This window comes from Heteronotia binoei, chromosome 15, assembly GCF_032191835.1.
Source record: "Heteronotia binoei isolate CCM8104 ecotype False Entrance Well chromosome 15, APGP_CSIRO_Hbin_v1, whole genome shotgun sequence".
Taxonomy (NCBI): domain Eukaryota; kingdom Metazoa; phylum Chordata; class Lepidosauria; order Squamata; family Gekkonidae; genus Heteronotia; species Heteronotia binoei.
Genome location: NC_083237.1, coordinates 65,042,359 through 65,063,053, shown reverse-complemented (window position 1 = coordinate 65,063,053; position 20,695 = coordinate 65,042,359). Strand labels below are relative to the sequence as shown.

Sequence of the window (20,695 nt, the reverse complement as noted above, 5' to 3'; positions counted from 1 at the left end):
ACTGGCCTGATCCAACAGGGCTTCTCTTATGTGACATAGAGTGTTGGACTGGAGGGGCCACTGGCCTGATCCAACAGGGCTTCTCTTATGTGACACAGAGTGTTGGACTGGAGGGGCCACTGGCCTGATCCAACAGGGCTTCTCTGATGTTCTTATGTGACACAGAGTGTTGGACTGGATGGGCCACTGGCCTGATCCAACAGGGCTTCTCTTATGCGACACAGAGTGTTGGACTGGAAGGGCCACTGGCCTGATCCAACAGGGCTTCTCTTATGTGACACAGAGTGTTGGACTGGAGGGGCCACTGGCCTGATCCAACAGGGCTTCTCTGATGTTCTTATGTGACACAGAGTGTTGGATTGGATGGGCCACTGGCCTGATCCAACGTGGCTTCTCTTATGTTCTTATGTGACACAGAGTGTTGGACTGGATGGGCCACTGGCCTGATCCAACAGGGCTTCTCTTATGCGACACAGAGTGTTGGACTGGAAGGGCCACTGGCCTGATCCAACAGGGCTTCTCTTATGTGACACAGAGTGTTGGACTGGAGGGGCCACTGGCCTGATCCAACAGGGCTTCTCTGATGTTCTTATGTGACACAGAGTGTTGGACTGGATGGGCCACTGGCCTGATCCAACAGGGCTTCTCTTATGCGACACAGAGTGTTGGACTGGAGGGGCCACTGGCCTGATCCAACAGGGCTTCTCTTATGTGACACAGAGTGTTGGACTGGATGGGCCACTGGCCTGATCCAACAGGGCTTCTCTTATGCGACACAGAGTGTTGGACTGGAGGGGCCACTGGCCTGATCCCACAGGGCTTCTCTTATGTGACACAGAGTGTTGGACTGGATGGGCCACTGGCCTGATCCAACAGGGCTTCTCTTATGTGACATAGAGTGTTGGACTGGATGGGCCACTGGCCTGATCCAACAGGGCTTCTCTTATGTGACACAGAGTGTTGGACTGGAGGGGCCACTGGCCTGATCCCACAGGGCTTCTCTTATGTGACACAGAGTGTTGGACTGGATGGGCCACTGGCCTGATCCAACAGGGCTTCTCTTATGTGACATAGAGTGTTGGACTGGATGGGCCACTGGCCTGATCCAACAGGGCTTCTCTTATGCGACACAGAGTGTTGGACTGGAGGGGCCACTGGCCTGATCCAACAGGGCTTCTCTTATGTGACACAGAGTGTTGGACTGGATGGGCCATTGGCCTGATCCAACAGGGCTTCTCTTATGTGACATAGAGTGTTGGACTGGAGGGGCCACTGGCCTGATCCCACAGGGCTTCTCTTATGTTCTTATGTGTTGGAGTGGAGGGGCCAGTGGCCTGATCCAACAGGGCTCCTCTTCTGTTCTGTTCTTGTGAGGTGCCGCGTGGTTCCAGCAGGTGGAGCCGTGGCGCCGGTGCGCGCTGGGCTGGGCTGGGGCGGGCCGGGCTGCCTGGCGGGGAGGAGGAGGCTTTGCAGCCGCCGCCGCCGCCGCCCTCCTTAGGCGCGCCGAGAGCCTCGCGGAGCAGAGCGGAGCGGAGGAGCGGAGCGTGCGGGGGGCGGGCGCGGCATGGGCGGCTAGGCGGCGCCGCGGGGAGGCCGGCCGGCAGGATGGTGCGGGGGGCGCGGGCTGCGGCCATGCGCCTGGCCCTCCTGCTGCCGCTGCTCGTGGGCTCCGGCTGGCCGGCGCGGGGGAAGGCGCTGCAGCAACAGCCGGCGGCGGCTCCGGAGCCTCGCAGCCCGCAGGGTGAGCAGCCGGGAAGGGAAGGGCAGGGAGGGCGGGAGGCTCCGCGCGCGCCTTCCCCGGCGGCCCCATTGTCTGCCGCCCGCTTTGCAGCGCTCGAGGCCGGGAGGGGCGTGCCTCTGCTGCATCCCGCCCTTTGCGCGCCTTGGCCCCAGCTGGGCGCCCCCCCTCGGCGCCGTCTGCACCTTGGGGGCGGCCGGCGGGGGTCTGGCTGGGCAGGGCAGGGCAGGGCCCCCTCCGCGGCGGCCTCTGTTGTTAGGCAGGATTGCGCTGCTTGCCCAGAAAGCAGCGTCCGAGGAGGGGCCCCTGCATGGCATCAGGCGGGGGTTGCTGGGGAGGGGGGTCCTTCAGCCCTCCCCACCACCCACTCCCCCCATCCAGGTTTCTTTTCCCCCCAAAGCAGCTTTTTTTGCTCTATGGAGGGGGGGGGGGAGCATGCAGGTAGAGGTCATTCCAACCCCCCCCCCTTTCAGGCCTTAGGGTGCAGGTGGGTGAAAGGGAAAGGATGCTGGGGGAGGGTGACACCTCTTTTGCCCGCTCGGATGCCTCCCCTCGCCCAGGGCTTTGGAAACAAAGGAAAGATGGCAGATCCTGTTGCTGTATCTCCCAGGTCGCGCACAGGCTGACCCCAACTTTCTGTGTCTCTTCCGGGCGTCTTTGGCCTGCCCAGGCTCCGGCATGGGTGTTCCTTTCTCCCTTCCGTGAGCTTTAATCTAGGCCTCCCTTCCGCAGGCAGCTGTATTTTTCCACAGTGGCTTAATCCCCCTCCTCAGCTTCCTTCTAGGTGCCTGACGCCTTCCCCAAGGAGCCTTGGCTGGAACATGGGGTGGGCCCTAGGGCATTAGGGGAGGGAGGGTGGCTCAGTGGTAGAGCATCTTCTTGGGAAGCAGAAGGTTCCAGGTTCAGTCCTCAGCATCTCCAACTCAAAAGGGTCCAGGCAAATAGGTGTGGAAAACCTCCACTTGAGACCCTGGAGAGCTGCTGCCAGTCTGAGTAGTCAATACTGACTTGGATAGACGGAAGGTCTGAGTCAGTAGAAGGCAGCTTCAGATGTTCATATATGTGAATTAGTTCCCCACCCTTCTTGGTACAGGGACCCACAAGTTCATATTTTCTTGGTATGGTGACCCACTGATTGTCGCATGAATTGTGTATGTAGGGTTTTGGCAGCTATTGTTTGGATGCGTTTTTACTTCAACAAATTTTAAATAACGGTTGCTGCTGCTGCTGCTGTTTTATTGGGTCGTGATTGCTCAGGAAGACTCCTTTGGTTTCGTTACGGTTTTATTCTGCTCGGTTTTCTGGTGTCACATCACTCCGACGGTTTGGTACAAATATTAGCCAGCGCTTCAGGATAAAGCCTACCTGGTGGTTTGTCCTCTTCTGGGACAGGGCTAATGAAACCAAACTTTAGATAAGATGCATCATATTTGTGTTTTGGACTACGAGGGCCTGCGTGCATTATTTTGGCTAGTTTAAGCAGCTAAATCTTCGTCATCTTCCAACTCTGAGCAAATGCTGAAAGGCAGTTTCTTCTGGATGGAGCTTTTCATGTCCAAGATTTAACCATTATTAGACACCTGTTATGGTAAAGCTACCCCCACTGGCAGAGACTTAGACACAGCAAAATCGGCTTGACTAACCCAAAAGGCTACTCGATCTATTTATTAAAATTAAAATCTAATTTTAAACAACGCTAAGTATTCATGCGCGTCTTTCACAGCCCTGTCAGAATGTACAGTCCTCTGCATACCTACTCCAAAGTTAGTCTTTGCTTTCAACAGGGCTTACTCCCGGGTAAGTGGGCATAGGTTGCCTGGCAAGTAAGACCCATTGAACTAAATAGGATTTGCTCCAGAGAAAACACACAGAAGTAGACAAGGCGGGGGATTCAGCGGGTTCATAGAATCATAGAGTTGGAAGAGACCTCCAGGGTCATCTAGTCCAACTACTTGAACTATACAGGAAATTCACAAATACCTCCCCCCCCCCCCACCACCAAAACCTCAGTGACCCCTGCTCCATGCCCAGAAAATGGCAAAATACTTCCAGGGTCCTTGGCCAAACTGGCCTGGAGAAAAATTGCTGACTGACTCCAAAGTGGCAAACAGCATTTCCTTGGGCGTGTGAAAAAGGACCATGAAAACTAAGCACTCATGCAACGAGTGTTCCCTCTAAGCTAAGTTAGTGTGAGCTAGTTCACAGTTTTTTGGTCTCTGGCTCGCACATTTTTGTCTTAGCTCTGAAAAAATGGCCCCAGAGCACACTGATATATGTAGTAGCCAAATCACTCGCTCACAACTTTAATGCCGGTAGCTCACAAATTAGAATTTTTGCTCACAAGTCTCCATAGCTTAGAGAGAGCATTGGATGCAACCCTTCCGGCTGTCCTGTGGGATGACATGAGAGAGGTTTACAAGATTATGCATGGGATGGAGAAAGTAGAGAAAGAAGTACTTTTCTCCCTTTCTCACAATACAAGAACTCGTGGGCATTCAATGAAATTGCTGAGCAGACAGGTTAAAACGGATAAAAGGAAGTACTTCTTCACCCAAAGGGTGATTAACATGTGGAATTCACTGCCACAGGAGGTGGTGGCGGCCACAAGCATAGCCACCTTCAAGAGGGGTTTAGATAAAAATATGGAGCAGAGGTCCATCAGTGGCTATTAGCCACAGTGTATATATATGTGTGTGTGTGTGTATGTATGTATGTATATGTGGTGTGTGTGTATACACACACACACACAAACACATATATTGGCCACTGTGTAACACAGAGTGTTGGACTGGATGGGCCATTGGCCTGATCCAACATGGCTTCTCTTATGTCCTTCCTATCATCTGCCTATGTTCACACAAGAAGAAGAAGAGATTGGCTTTATACCCCTCGCTTCACTACCTGAAGCAGTCTCAGAGCGGCTTACGATCTCCTTTCCCTTCCCATCCTCACAACAGACACCCTGAGAGGTGGGTGGAGCTGAGAGAGCTCTGACAAAATTGCTCTTGAGAGGAACAGCTCTGTGAGAACTTGTGGCTGACTCAAGATCACATCAGGAGGTGCATGTGAAGGAGTGGGGAATCAAGCCCAGTTCTCCCAGATAAGAGTCTTAACCACTACACCAAACTGGCTCAGCATAACTGTCAGATGGCCATCTAGCCTCTGTTTACAAACCTCCAAGGAAGGAGAGCCCACCATCTCCCGAGGAAGCATGTTCCACTGAGGAACTGCTCTAATGGTGAGGAAGTTCTTCCTAATGTTTAGTTGAAAACTCTTTCAATTTAATTTCAACCCATTGGTTCTGGGGCCACAGAATAGAGCTCTACACCATCCTATATATAACTGTTCCAGACCCCTCGCCATTTTCATTGCTCTCCTGTGACCCATTCCAACTTGTCTTTATCCTTCTTAACGTTGTGTTGCCTCGCCCTGGCATACAGTCCCAGAGTCCCTGACCCTTCCACCTCACTTACTACTTCTCTAAAGCAGAGAATGAGAAAGCAAAACGTGGAAAAGAGGTTGGAGTTTATTTGAGTTGCTCCCTCTTTAGCTGAAAGCTTCAGATTTCAGTTTGAAGAAGATATTGGATTTATATCCCGCCCTCCACTCCGAAGAGTCTCAGAGCGGCTCACAATCTCCTTTATCTTCCTCCCCCACAATAGACACCCTGTGAGGTGGGTGGGGCTGGAGAGGGCTCTCACAGCAGCTGCCCTTTCAAGGACAACCTCTGCCAGAGCTATGGCTGACCCAAGGCCATGCTAGCAGGTGCAAGTGGAGGAGTGGGGAATCAAACCCGGTTCTCCCAGATAAGAGTCTGCACACTTAACCACTACACCAAACTGACTTTGGTGTAGTGGTTAAGCGCACGGACTCTTATCTGGGAGAACCAGTTTTGATTCCCCACTCCTCCACATGCACTTGCTGATGTGACCTTGAGTCAGTCACAAGTTCTAACAGCTGTTCCTCTCAAGAGCAGTTTCTGCTATGGGGAGGAGAAGGGAAAGGAGATTGTAAACTGCTCTGAGACTACCCTTCAGGTAGTGAAGGGCGGGGAATAAATGCAATCTCCCTCCTCTTTTAAAATTGGATCCGCCCCCAGTATTTCATTTAACTTCAGTGATGGATTTCTCCTTTTGGGGGAGATGCATCCATTTCTAACAATCAAGCATCTTCTGTTTTCTTCTGGTCATCATGTCATGCTAGCTGACATCCTATCCATAGCCCCATTCATACACATTTGGTCTCTGCCAGTGGCTGGATGAAGGTGGCATGTCAAGCTTGCGAGATGCAGGCATAATAATAATAATAATAATAATAATAATAATAATAATAATAATAATAATAATAAGTTTTTATTTATACCCCGCCCTCCCCGCCGAAGCCAGCTCAGGGCGGCTTACAAGGCATGATATAAAATATCATGGTATAACAATAAAACAAAATAGTACAGTCAATAAACAGAGCAATATAAATTATACAATATATAAGTTAACATTAAAATCATTAATCTAAAAACAGTATAAAACAGTATAACACTGCCACAGGAGGTGGCGGCGGCCACAAGCATAGCCACCTTCAAGAGGGGTTTAGATAAAAATATGGAGCACAGGTCCATCAGTGGCTATTAGCCACAGTGTGTGTGTATATATAAAATTTTTTGCCACTGTGTGACACAGAGTGTTGGACTGGATGGGCCGTTGGCCTGATCCAACATGGCTTCTCTTATGTTCTTTTGTGACACAGAGTGTTGGACTGGATGGGCCATTGGCTTGATCCAACATGGCTTCTCTTATGTTCTTATGTGAAACAGAGTGTTGGACTGGATGGGCCATTGGCCTGATCCAACATGGCTTCTCTTATGTTCTTAGTTGTGACACAGAGTGTTGGACTGGATGGGCCACTGGCCTGATCCAACATGGCTTCTCTTATGTTCTTCTGTGACACAGAGTGTTGGACTGGATGGGCCATTGGCCTGATCCAACATGGCTTCTCTTATGTTCTTCTGTGACACAGAGTGTTGGACTGGATGGGCCATTGGCCTGATCCAACATGGCTTCTCTTATGTTCTTTTGTGACACAGAGTGTTGGACTGGATGGGCCATTGGCCTGATCCAACATGGCTTCTCTTATGTTCTTCTGTGACACAGAGTGTTGACCTGGATGGGCCACTGGCCTGATCCAACATGGCTTCTCTTATGTTCTTATGTTCTTAAGGTGCTACCGTCGCAGTATATACGAGATGGCTTGATGATAATTCCAGGTTTATCTTAAAAGGCTAGTTGGAAGAGGGCGGTTTGGCAAGCCCTACGGAACTGGTAAAGATCCCGTAGGGCTCGCACCTCTTCTGGTAGCTGATTCCACCTTTGGGGTGCCTTTATAGAGAAGGCCTGCTCCCTGGTTGTTTTTAATTTGGCCTCCCTGGGCCCAGGGATTTCCAAGAGATTTTGTGAGCTGCAACGCAGTGCTCTCTGGGGAACATATGGAGAGAGGCGGTCCCTAAGGTAAGCAGGTCCTCGGCCATATAGGGCTTTAAAGGTGATAACCAGCACCTTGTAACGAACTCGGTAGACAATTGGCAGCCAGTGCAGTTCCTGCAGCCTAGGCCGCACATGTCCCCATCAAGGTAGTCCCATTAGCAGTCTGGCTGCTGCATTCTGCACTAGCTGCAGTTTCCGAGTTCGGTACAGGGGCAGCCCCATGTAGAGGGCATTACAGTAGTCTAGCCTCGAGGTGACCGTCGCATGGATCACTGTTGCCGGGTCACGGCGTTCCAGGAAGGGGGCCAACTGCCTCGCCCGCCTAAGGTGGAAGAAGGCGGATTTGGCAGTGGCTGCTATCTGGGGCACCATTGTCAAGGAAGCTCATTGTCTTATGAAGCTGATCAAAGAGATCCTTCTTGGACTGGAAAATAATGTAGACAGAGAGGACAGTCCCAGAAGAGCATCCTAGAAGAGTGGGTGCAGCGGAGAGCTACGAGGATGCTCAAGGGCCGGGAGACCAAGCCCTGTGAGGAAAGGCTGAGGGACTTGGGAATGTTCACTCTGGAGACGAGATTGGGGAGGGGGGACAAGATTGCTCTCTTGAAGGATTTTTATAGAATCATAGAGTTGGAAGGGACCTCCAGGGTCATCTAGTCCAACCCCTTGCACAATGCAGGCAACTCACAAACACCTCCCCCTAAATTCACAGGATCTTCATTGCTGTCAGATGCCCATCTAGCCTCTGTTTAAAAACCTCCGAGGAAGGAGAGCCCACCGCCTCCCGAGGAAGCCTGTTCCACTGAGGAATCACTCTAATGATCAGGAAGTTCTTCCTAATGTTGAGCCAGAAACTCTTTTGATTTAATTTCAACCCATTGGTTCTGGTGCTACCTTCTGGAGCCACAGAAAACAATTCCACACAATCCTCTATAGGACAGCCTTTAAGTACTTGAAGATGGTGATCCTATCACCTCTCAGCTGCCTCCTCTCCAGGCTAAACATCCCCAGCTCCTTCAACCTTCCCTCATAGGACTTGGTCTCACCATCTTCGTCGCCCTTTTCTGGACCCGTTCCAGCTTGTCTATATCCTTCTTAAAATGTGGTGCCCCAAACTGAACACAATACTCCAGGTGAGGTCTGATTTGAAGAGCTGTCCCTCAGAAGAGGGCAGGGAGCTGTTCCTGTTAGCAGCAGAGGAAAGGACCCACAACCATGGGTCTAAATTAAGAGTGGGAAGGTTCCGGCTGGATATTAGGAAAAACGTTTTTACAATCAGAGTTCTTCAGCAGTGGAACCAGCTACCGAGGAAGGCGGGAGCCCCTCTCACTGGCAGTCTTTAAGCAGCGGCTGGACGGACACTGGTCAGGGATGCTCTAGGCCAGGAGTGGCCAAACTGTGGCTCAGGAGCCACATGTGGCTGTTTTGCATATATTGTGGGGCTCTCAAAGCCCCCAATGCCCCATTGGCCGGTTTGTGGAACGCATTTAAAGTTAAAGTTGCTTTCTTTCCACTTCTCCCTCCCCTATCTATTTGCTTCCCTTCCTTGTGGCTCTCAAACATCCGAAGTTTATTCTGTGTGGCTCTTTCGTTAAGCAGGTGTGACGCTCCCACTCTAGGCTGTCCCTGCATGGAGCAGAGGGTTGGACTAGATGGCATCTAGAGCCCCTTCCAACTCTATAATTCTATTCCTCCACCAGAGCTACCATGCTGACGGCGGACCCCACCCAACGAAATGGCAACTGTACAAAGCGGACACTGCTAGTCAGGAGAGCCAGTTTGGTGTAGTGGTTAAGTGTGCGGTCTCTTATCTGGGAGAACCGGGTTTGATTCCCCACTCCTCCACTTGCACCTGCTGGAATGGCCTTGGTCAGCCATAGCTCTCTTATCTGGGAGAACCGGGGTTTGATTCCCCACTCCTCCACTTGCACCTGCTGGCATGGCCTTGGGTCAGCCAGAGCTCTGGCAGGGGTTGTCCTTGAAAGGGCAGCTGCTGTGAGAGCCCTCTCAGCCCCACCCACCTCACAGGGTGTCTGTTGTGGGGGAGGGAGGTAAAGGAGATTGTGAGCCGCTCTGAGACTCTTCGGAGTGGAGGGCAGGATATAAATCCAATATCTTCATCTACCTCACAGGGTGTCTGTTGTGGGGGAGGAAGGGAAAGGAGATTGTGAGCCGCTGAGACTCTTCGGAGTGGAGGGCAGGATATAAATCCAATATCTTCATCTACCTCACAGGGTGTCTGTTGTGGGGGAGGGAGGTAAAGGAGATTGTGAGCCGCTGTGAGACTCTTTGGAGTGGAGGGTGGGATATAAATCCAATATCTTCTTCTTCTTCAGTAGCTCATGAATCAACAGAGCAGATTTAGTTATCATTAAAAATTAAATGGAGTATTAGTATTGTGTCTGGCGGCAGCTAATTGCTCCTCCTCCACTTTGATAGGTTCCAAGCAGAACACCACAGGCTCCCCCCCCCCTGCTTCCAATGCAAGAGACAGAAGAAGTGGGGCTGGAAGGTGTGTAGATCTAGTGGCTTTCCCAGCAGTCAGAGACCGTGAGTCGAAGGCAGGTGGGCCCTGATGCTACCACCCTGTGGACTACCCGAGAGCAATAATTTCTTCACTGTTGCTCATGACCGCCGCCACCCTCAGCAAAACACAAGTGTCGTCCCGTGCACACAGAGCCCCGGAGCTGTGCTTAGGTTTCCCGGCCTCCAGGTGTAGCCTGGTGATCTCCTGCTTCAGTTGGCAACAGAGATCAGCTCGCCTGGAGAAAATGGCTGCTTTGGAGGGCGGGCTTTGTGACTTTGTACCCTGCTGAAGTCCCTCCCCGACCTCCCTCCTCCCGCCGTGTTCTGCCTCCAGAGTTACACACTCAAATCTGGTCCCCTGAGAGAGAGCTGTTCCTGCCTTGAAGTTCACCTCATTTGCCTCCCGAGGAGGGAAAGGAGGCTGACAGCAGAGCAGCCGCTTGGGGAGGTGGCGGGGAGGGGGTGGGGAGAAGGCAGATCTGCTTCTTTCCTGGCAGGCAATTGCAGCTGCAGCTTCGCTCCCCGTGGCTCACGACAGCCCACCTCCTCCCCCACAGAAGATGAGTGCGCGTTCAGCCAGGCATCAGGCAAGGAGGAGACAGCCATGGCCACCCAAACCTACAAGAGCCTGCAGCCCGTTTCTGCCAGCTTGGGTCGCAGCCCTTCAGTTAGAAAATGCCTCCCTGGAGACTGCCACAGCAGCAGTTCTTGGGGGGGAGGGAGGCATCTTCCTTCGGCAGATGGCAGCAAGGGTGGCATTGGGAGGGCTGGACCTCTTTGGGGAGCTGCCAAGCAGAGCACTCTTCCTCCACTTGCAGGCTTCTGTCGAGAGATCCCCCGCCCTGTTTGCGTTTTTCACCAGTTCTTGTTGTTTTCTTCTTGGGTGACAGTAGGCCTCCTTCTCCTGTGCGATTGCTGAATGGTGGCCCAGAATTCTTGGGCTAGATTGTGGCAAGTAGGCCGTGAAATCAGCAGGAGCTCACAAGAACACAGCTCCTGAACCTTTCTGAGGGTTCCTCCCCACCTAGCTACCTTGTCCATTGAATAGGAGGTGCAGCTGCATAACAATCCCTGGATTAGGAGAGCGGGCAGCCAGCCACCAAGAACTTTGCCACATCCCCAGCAGCCCTCATTAACCCCTGGAGAAACCCATGCCACCCTTTTTCCCCACTTATGCGATTTTGGGCAGTGAGTGGCTTGCTGGTCTTTTGACTGTGGGGGGGGGGGGTGGCCAAAGGGAGCCCCCGGTGAGCGAGGGCTGCTTGGGCTGGCTGGATCTCTAGGCAGCCCCAAGCAGGCCTCCGTCAACTGGGGCTCTCCTCTCATGCATTGGGTTGCTTTGGGCTGGTGGGGAGGCAGCATATGCTAATGAGTTATGCTAATGAGCTCCACCACTTATTTTTCTACAAAACGACCCCTGGTGGCAGGAGAGGTTCTCAAGCAGTTGCCCAAAGGATGTCGCTTCCTTCTTCTACCCTTAAGGCCTGAATAGACTGGTGCTTCTGAGAACTTGCATGTGTCCTCTGGAGCGATCGTTCTGGTGTTAACCTTTCCTGGCTCAGCTTAGGGGAAGGGGAGCTCTTTGCATCCCTTTGCCTCTGTAAACTTTTGCATGAGCAGGCAGGGAATGGGTAGGCGGGGATTGGCTTGACCCAGAAGGCCGAAGGCTGCGGAACTGCCTGTCCTTTTCACCTTCTGCTTGCCGTAGCCATTCTGAGAGGTCAATGTGTTGGGTTCATCTTTGGTGAAACCATCTGGTCATAAGGTGGGTCTCATCAAAACCTGCTGGAGGGCGGGCGGTCTCTTTGCATCGGAAGCATTTCTGGCCTTGTGTCCCCAGAAACAGGAAGGCTACCTCATGGATCGTTGTGTCTTCTTTGTGTTTACTCATATTTCAGTCCCTTGGTTCTTGTATAATTGCCTCTCTGGCACTTGAGAAATTTTACTTTCTAAGTATTTTACTTTAATTCAAGCCCCTCTCCCCACAAACAACATCTCACGCTGTGACCAGCTTCCATGATGGCAGAGGTTTATTACCTCCTAGGCAGGTGCTGTCCAGTGGCTTTTCTTTTTCTGCAAACTGTTCTGTTGATTCTAGTTTCAAATGAAAGTTTGCTTCAGAGGATTGCAGTTCTGTACTTTCCTATGGGGTTCGCTTTTTGTTTGAGCTCTGAATCATAGAATCATAGAGTTGGAAGGGACCTCCAGGGTCATCTAGTCCAACCCCCCTGCACCATGCAGAAAACTCACAAATACCTCCCCCTGAATTCACAGGATCGTCATTGCTGTCAGATGGCCATCTAGCCTCTGTTGAAAAACCTCCCAGGAAGGAGAGCCCACCACCTCTTGAAGAATCCTAGAGTTGGAAGGGACCTCCAGGGTCATCTAGTCCAACCCCCTGCACAATGCAGGAAACTCACAAACACCTCCCCCTAAATTCACAGGATCTTCATTGCTGTCAGATGGCCATCTAGCCTCTATTGAAAAACCTCCAAGGAAGGAGAGCCCATCACCTCCCAAGGAGGAAGCCTGTTCCACTGAGGAACCGCTCTAATGATCAGGAAGTTCTTCCTAACGTTGAGCCGGAAACTTTTTTGATTTAATTTCAACCCATTGGTTCTGGCTGACTTCCTTCTTTTTCCCAGGAGATAACTGGACTTTTGTGACTTTTGCGGTTCACCTTGGAAGTCCTGAGCCTTCCAGATGGGAAGGCTTGGAGATGGGGGAGGGGCACTCTGTTGTTATTAATGTCCAACTGAGACTCATTGCTGGAGCTGGAATCATATTTTAGAAGGGGTCAAGTCTCCCACAGGCTGGCCTATGTTTTGGTGAGACATTGGCCCAACTTTGCCCAGAAAACAGGGAATCTGTCTCTGACCATTTCTGGTAGGAGCTGCAGGATTGTCAATTAAAAATCTTTGTGCATAATCACTTTTCAGCAGTTTGGGTTGACCACAGGACTTAGGCATCCAGGACGGAGAACGTGGAATCCCTGGGGTGGTGGGAGTACACATGAAGCCACCAGGAAGAAGTTTCCCCCCAATACAGGTGATAGCAAGTCTTTAGCATTCATGTAAGAACCACAGCTGGTTCCTCAAAGGACAGATCCCACCCTGAGGAGTGAGCTGGGGCGTGTGGGTGGATGTCAATACAGAGGGATAGCTCTATCTGTTGGCCTCTATTTTCTCTCAGACCTGGCACAGTTTTGTCCAGGTTATGCCCCATCCTTGAATCTGCTTTTCATGCCAGAGTTCAGAAATGTTGGAATAGTAATAAGAGGTGTTTCTGGAAAGATGCAAGCCCCTTCTCCCCTTTTACCTTCATGCAACTACAGCCTTCATGACAAAGTGGGGAAGGCTACTGAATTGGGGTGTGGTTTTCACTGGCTTTTGTTTCAGCCCCTCTCTTACTGAAAATGAAACTCTGCTTCTGCTTATGTTTTCCTTTCCTTTGGCCATTCCCCAAGGTTCTCAGGCAGTCGTCCAGCCCAGGCACTGTCCAAGCTGAGGCCGTAGTTGCATCCGGCTTTTTCAAATTGTATCCTGGATTCATTTTGGTACTTTTTAAGCAGGGTGATTTTTAGACAGAGTTTTCTCTACCTACAGGTGGGCTCCAGGGAGCTTCCAAATGCCCCCCAGTGCTGCTTGGAGAGGTGATTCTGTATTTGAACAAAGCCTGTTGCTTAAGTTTCTCACATTCTCCTGTGATTATAGTCATGGGTGGAGATCTGCAGCTGGTTGATTCAGTGCTGGGTTGGATGATGGATCTCTTCTTCCCAAGAAAAATTGTCCTAGTATTTATTAGGGTTTGTAGAATCTTTCGGGATCAAGTGCCATGTTCTACTGGAGAAAGTTTTCCTTCCAAGGAAAGGAAGGAAAACTTTCTCCAGTAGAACACGGCACTTGATCCCGAAAGATTCTACAAACCCTAATGATGTTACCAGCCGTGAAAACCTGAAATCTTTGATGTCCTAGTATTTGATCAGAACTTCCTTTTTCAGGGTGTGTGTCTACACTGATTGTGTAGCGCTTAACTCAGACAGTTGTGAGATGGGCTGTGACCAAATCCAAGTGGGCAGCCGTGTTGGTCTGAAGCAGTAGAACAAAGTAGGAGTCAAATGGCACCTGTAAGACCAACAAAGTTTTATTCAGAATGTAAGCTTTCGTGCGCTCTAAGCACACTTCAGTATTCCTCATCTGATGGAGTGTGCTTAGAGCACACGAAAGTTTACATTCTGAATAAAACTTTGTTGGTCTTAAAGGTGCAATTTGACTCCTACGTTGGGCTGTAACCAGACATCGGCTGCTGTTTTATTTGTCTTTATCTAGAATATCTGTAAGCTTGTCTTTCTTCTGAGCATCTCAGTTGATGACGACCTGCAGGGCGGAACATATGAAGCTGCCTTCTACTGAATCAGACTCTTGGTCCATCAAAGTCAGTATTGTCTTCTCAGACTGGCAGCGGCTCTCCAGGGTCTCAAGCTGAGGTTTTTCACACCTACTTGCCTGGACCCTTTTTGGAGATGCCAGGGATTGAACCTGGGACCTTCTGCTTCCCAAGCAGATGCTCTACCACTGAGCCACCATCCCTCCCCTAATGTGGACCAAATGTGGGAGCCCCATACTCTTGGAAACTGAGTTAGCCCTGGTTTTGGAGTTCCCAGCATACATCTGTCTGACCTCACACAGTGCTGGTGATTCTCTAAAGGACAGAGTTGCATGGAGCAAGCCAAATTACTATGAGCTGAAATCTTTTCTGCCCGACGACGGGATGTGAGTGGGAATATGAGGAGGCTTAGAAGCAAAGAATGAGGAAGCACCAAGCACTGTAAGAAACCCCAAACGTATGCATCCGACCTTACTTCAATCTAGGTGGGCAGTGGCAGACAGCTCAGTAGATTCAGAAAGCTGAAGGAAGTGCCTTGTTTTTTGACCGAGCTGGTTTAAGTCTGCCTTATTCTTCCCTCTCTTTGAATATCACTGGTGATGTAATAGATTCCTTGCAAGGTTTTGTTCTGCTCCTCTCAGATTGCAGAGGAGTCAAGTTTTACAAGGAGCCCCGCTTTGTTTTAATAACTGAACTGCTGAACTGTTGTTAACTCTTGTGAAGGAGGCCTTGAAGAAGCAGAAGCGGACGGTAGCTCTTGAGATGGAATTGAGAAGAACTGGAGGGAAAGTGCAATTCAAACAAGGTTGAAGTCCACCTCTCAAAGAGGCTCAGTGCAGTGAACATAAGAGAAGCCATGTTAGATCAGGCCAATGGCCCATCCAGTCCAACACTCTGTGTCACACAGTGGCAAATTTTTTTTGTGGAGGCCCGTTACGGCTGTGTTTTTAGGAGGCCACTTTGTTCACACCTGTCTCTGGAGTCTTAGGTTGCAAGCAAGTTTGATGAGATTTTGGCAGATGAAATGGAGTGGAAGGGGGGGGGGGTTCTGTTGTAGGATGTTTGTGGGTCTAAAATTAACTGTTTGCGATCACTTCACCTTCCTCATGCATGTGAGATCCACCACCCCTTGTCTGGGAAAGCTGGATCTTCTCAGATAGCCGAGACCAGGGGTGGCCAAGCTTGCTTAACGTAAGAGCCACATAGAATAAATGTCATATTCTTGAGAGCCACAAAACATGAACATCAGATGTTTGAGGGAAGGAAGGACGCCAACCAGCCAGCCAGCCAAATAGATAGGGGAGGGAGGGAGAAGTGGAAAGAAAGGAACTTCAACTTTGAATGTATTGACTTGGAAAAGCAACTGAAAGAGAGAAATGGCTTCTCCAAGTCAGCTGATGGGGCAGTGGCGGCTTTGAGAGCCGCACAATACGTGTGTAAGAGCCACAGTTTGGCCACCCCTGGCCTAGACTACGCTGAAGAAAGTGCTTCCCCTTGTCTTGTCAGAGGGCTGCTTCAAGGAGGGGACAAATCCCTGCTGGCAAGTTCCATTCCTCCCTTTACACTGGAATATGGGATTGTCCAATTGAGTGTATGCAACCAGCAGTGTATTCTTGTCGATTTCTTGGTAGCTTGGCCGCTGCACCATTTTTGTAGCTGGTAGTACACCTGAGAGGCATACGGTGAGTTGTGTTGGCCGTGCTCTGTGTGCTCAGTTTGTCGGACCCAAAGTTCCACAGGTTGTCTGCACTTCCTTCCTTCCTGGAGAGCCAGTTTGGTGTAGTGGTTAAGTGTGCGGACTCTTATCTGGGAGAACGGGGTTTGATTCCCCACTCCTCCACTTGCACCTGCTAGCATGGCCTTGGGTCAGCCATAGCCCTGGCAGAGGTTGTCCTTGAAAGGGCAGCTGCTGTGAGAGCCCTCTCCAGCCCCACCCACCTCACAGGGTGTCTGTTGTGGGGGAGGAAGGGAAAGGAGATGGTGAGCCACTCTGAGACTCTTCGGAGTGGAGGGCGGGATATAGATCCAATGTCGTCGTCGTCGTCGTCGTCGTCTTCTTCTTCTTCTTCTTCTTCTTCTTCTTCTTCTTCTTCTTCTTCTTCTTCTTCTTCTTCTTCTTCTTCTTCTTCTTCTTCTTCTTCTTCTTCTTCTTCTTCTTCTTCTTCTTCTTCTTCTTCTTCTTCTTCTTCTTCTTCCAAACAGAGAAAGGAGGAGGGAGGGTGGGGCTTTCCCTAAAAGTTGTGTGCATTCCACCAAAAAGTGAGCTAGTGCATGGCAATAGCCGTGCTTTACTGCTTGTGTATGGTATTCAACTCTTGGCTGTCCCTCATCCCACCCCCCCTTGTGTTCGACCTCAGAATGTGGGGGAGGGAAGTCCTGCAGCCCACCCGTGGTGGGGCCTCTGGTACCGGGAGCAGGCGCTGGGCCGGCTTGTTGCTCACTCTTTGCATTCCGCATGGACAGAGAGTGGGAGGAACATCTGGGAAGCATCTGGGCCCAACAACATTCCTTAGCTGCCTGCAGGAATCCATATACGGAGTCGTCGTTTGTAAGTGTGCGTGCTGGGAGGGTTGTTGGGCTTTGCTACTGCTCTTCCAGCCCCAGGGGTTCTGACGGCATGACATTTCCCTAGTTGCCTTGGCACAGTAGAAAGCTACAACCCAGCGGCTTCGACAGCCGTTGTTGCCCTCCAAGGATCTGTCTGTGAGGGCGACAAGAATCCCTAACGGTTGTTTAACAAAGAAGAAGAATTTCAGTTTGCAAAGTGGCTTGACATCTTCTGGTTATCCCCACCTGCTCCTCTTTGAGGCAGCTGTGGGCCAAACTGTGCTTTGCTGCAGCGTCCTGGGATCTGATCTCCCAGTATGTGTGTCTGGAGTTTAGCCTTAAAAAGGCAGCTGCAGCAGGGGGCCCTGGCTTGGATCAGGGCCAGTTCTCTGGCTAAGCCACCCAAGAGACTGCTTGGGGCAGTCCACCGGGGAGGCTGCCAGTGCTCTCTGGGGGGCGGGGAGGTCACTCTCAGCTCCAGTAGCAGGGATCAAGACTTCCCCCACTCCAACCTGCCCTTAGCGCTGCTGAAGGGAAAAGACACTCTCCCATGGCCTTTTCCTTTTGGTTTCTTGGCCATAAGCGAAGCAGAGAGAAGGCATAACTATATATGATTGGGTGGGATATTTCATAGGTCCTGAGACAGCATACCTTACAGCTTTTTTGTATTCAGTTTTTCTCTACACCCCACCCCCAAGATTTGGGTACATTGGCTAGATGGACCATCCTGTCTCCAAGAAGCACTGTCCCTTTAATTACAGACATGGCGATGCATAATTTGTTCTTGTGTGCTCAGTACTGAATTATGGCTCATCCCCAGAGGGGATCCTAGGCCTAGTGTGGCCTATGGGGCCTGGAGAAGCCTGTCTGAGAGTTACTAGTGAGCCTGCATCTCCCAGTATCCCTTCTGCCCTCTGATTGGGTGGGCAGAAGCTTTGGAGGAATAACTTGCCCAATGGAGAATAGAGAGATGGGACTTGGAAGGAAAGGATAAGAGGCTAGCTAGAGAGAAAGAAGTGTTCTTTCTGGAAAGGCGGAGCTGGAGAGAGGCTGCAGCTAGGAGAGTTCTGTCATCCAAAGTGGGGTGAGTGAGTTGGAATCAGGAGGGAATGTTTAGTTAGTTGTTTCAGGGTTTTTATTTTCTTTGTACCACCTTTACTGTATTCTTCTTGTTCACTGTTGCACTAATACATGCAAATGGAGAGAGAAGACCTTGGGAGCCAGTTTGGTGTAGTGGTTAAGTGCGCAGACTCTTATCTGGGAGAACCGGGTTTGATTCCCCACTCCTCCACTTACAGCTACTGGAATGGCCTTGGGTTAGCCATAGCTATCGCAGGAGGTGTCCTTGAAAGGGCAGCTGATGTGAGAGTCCTCTCAGCCCCACCCACCACACAGGGTGTCTGTTGTGGGGGGGGGGGAGATACAGGAGATTGTAAGCCGCTCTGAGTCTCTGATTCAGAGAGAAGGGTGGGGTATAAGTCTGCATTCTTCTTCTTCTAGAAAGAATGATAGGAAAGAGAGTATGAATGGGGAAGGAGGAGCCCTTGAGGGCTGTTATGTCAATAAAGGTTGTGGTTGTTGTTGTACTAATGATGTTACAATCCACTTGTTTGTTTTTGAGCACTTACAATAAAATTATTGGTATTATACTGCCATGGTCCTCATGTCTCTTTGGTCACAGATAGAGGTGCTTTCTGAGAAGGAAGATAGAAAGGTTGGTGGGTGCTCTGGACCTTCCCAGACAGACCCTTACCAGAGTTGTTGCAGCCTGTCGAGGCCCTCCCTGGTCTTCTGCATGTGACAGGTGCCCATCCTTAATCTAGCATGTTTTGTAGGGCTGAGCCAGTGACATTTCATAGAATCAAAAGAGTTGGAATGGGCCATACAGGCCATCAAGTCCAACCCCCTACGCAGTGCAAGATCAGCCTATCAATCAATCAATCAATTTTATTTATATCCCGCCCTCCCCGCCAAAGCAGGCTCAGGGTGGCTCCTAGAGCATCCTTGACCAGTGTTTGTTCAGCTGCTGCTTGGTGGGGGAGGGGGAGCTCACCACCTCCCTAGGCAGCCATTTCCAGTGCTGAACTACTCTTACTGTAAAAGAAAACACGCATCCTGATATCCAGCTGGTACCTTTCCACCCATAATTTAAATCATTATTGTGGAACAGATCTTAGAGCTAAAATGTAGCTTGGATTCCAATCTGGAGGGCCCTGGTCTCAAGTTAGGAAATACTTTCCTCTTTGTACTGGTTTGGCCAGTGCTAGCCAGAGGTTTGAATCCCACCACTCCACTCTGGCAAGTTTTCAGCTTCCTTCTGCCCCAAGCAGCCTTCCTCTGACAGAAGTGTCCCCTCTACTTGCAAAAGAACCAGATCCACTGGAGAAAAGCATCCTAGGCTGGTGGAGAGCTCTCAGCTTAGCTGAACGGAGGGTAAGATACAAGCCTCTGGTTGTGTAGAGAGAGGAGAGTATTTCCTTGAGCGTTATGACCAAGGCCATCCCTCGAGTTACACCTTTCTGCTTTTTCAAATCCACCCTTGACCAGGGCCATAGGAAGGAATTTTTTGAGGGTGGGGAGCTGGGATGCCAGTGGGGGTTCTAATTAAATTAAAATTAAAACGTGACATCCCTACCCCTGGAGCAGCAGCGGCAGGGCGGACTACAACTCCCAGAGATCTTCAGCTGAGCAGAGCTCGACCCTGCCAGCACCACCGAGTCTGTTCCCATGCCCACCTGAAGCATAGAGGCACTTTCTGTCCAGGGCTGCTCTGTCCTTCTCCGTCGCTGCTCCCCACTGGTGGAACCACCTGCCTTAGGTCGGAGTTTTGCAGGACCTTGCCCAGTTCCCCAAGGCTTGCAAGACAACACTATTCCAGTTAGCTTTTAACTGAATGACGACCACCGCCATGATATTAGACCCGAGAACACTGAACGCCATCCTAAATCATACAGAATTAGCACCAAATTGTTTAACTTTTAAATTGTTTAATGTTTCATCTCTTTTTATTGTTATTCTATTATGTTGTGAGCCGCCCTGAGCCTACTTTAGCGGGGAGGGTGAGATATAATTATTTTAAAAAATGCTATATTATAAAAGAACTGGGGGGAAGAGGGGCTGTAAAGATTCACAAAGGGGATCTCATTTTCCCCTTCTCTTTCTTCCTCATGTTTTCCCTCTTCAGCTCCCCCTGGCAGTGCGTGCAGCCTCACCCTTCCTTCTCTCCAACCTACCTCTTCTTCTTGTTGGCAGCCTTTCCCCCTCCCTCCCTCCTTCCCTCACCCACCTTTTCCTGTGCTTTCTTTTCCCTTCTACCAGTCCTTTGTTTTGATTTTTAGTCTGTGTGTCTCCTTCCTTCCAAGAGCCCCGTGGCGCAGAGAGTTAAAGCCGCAGTACTGCAGTCCTAAGCTCTGCTCACGACCTGAGTTCGATCCCGGCGGAAGCTGGGCTTTCAGGTAGCCGGTTCGAGGTTAACTCAGCCTTCCATCCTTCCGAAGTCGGTAAAAATGAGTCCCCAGCTTGCTGGGGGGAAAGTGTAGATGACTAGGGAAGGCAATGGCAAACCACCCTGTAAAAAGTCTGCCGTGAAAATGTGAAAAATGTCACCCCAGAGCTGGAAACGACTGGTGCTTGCATAGGGGACCTTTCCTTTCCTTTCCTCCTTCCGTCCACATGCTGATACTAACTGCGGGCCAAATTACATATTACATGAAACGGGTAACATTGCAGTAGGACAGCAGCTGAGAGTTCCCTGTAGGAACTCAATTCTGAAATGCTACAGAGACTGAATTCAGATGGAGAGATAGTGTGATGAGATCTTCAGCCTAATCCCCTGCACCCTTTCCTTGACCTGAACTAGCCCTAGGGGCACTGTTTATCCAATTGGGGGGTGGGTCTGCAAATGCAAATACATTACAAGTATATTAAATATTATTAGGGTTTGTAGAATCTTTCGGGCTCAAGTGCCGTGTTCTACTGGAGAAAGTTTTTCTTCCAGATGTTTCGTTCTCGGCTGCGGAGA

General features: G+C 50.5%; 1 protein-coding gene across 1 annotated transcript in view; it reads left to right on the top strand.

Moving 5' to 3' along the window:
• Positions 1 to 1,605: 1,605 nt before the first annotated feature.
• FAM171A2 (family with sequence similarity 171 member A2) overlaps positions 1,606 to 20,695 on the top strand; it is a 45,339-nt gene continuing 26,249 nt past the window's right edge. Inside the window, exon 1 of the mRNA XM_060255268.1 lies at positions 1,606 to 1,741. Within this exon, the coding sequence (XP_060111251.1) occupies positions 1,606 to 1,741 (136 nt within the window). The remainder of the gene's footprint in view (positions 1,742 to 20,695) is intronic.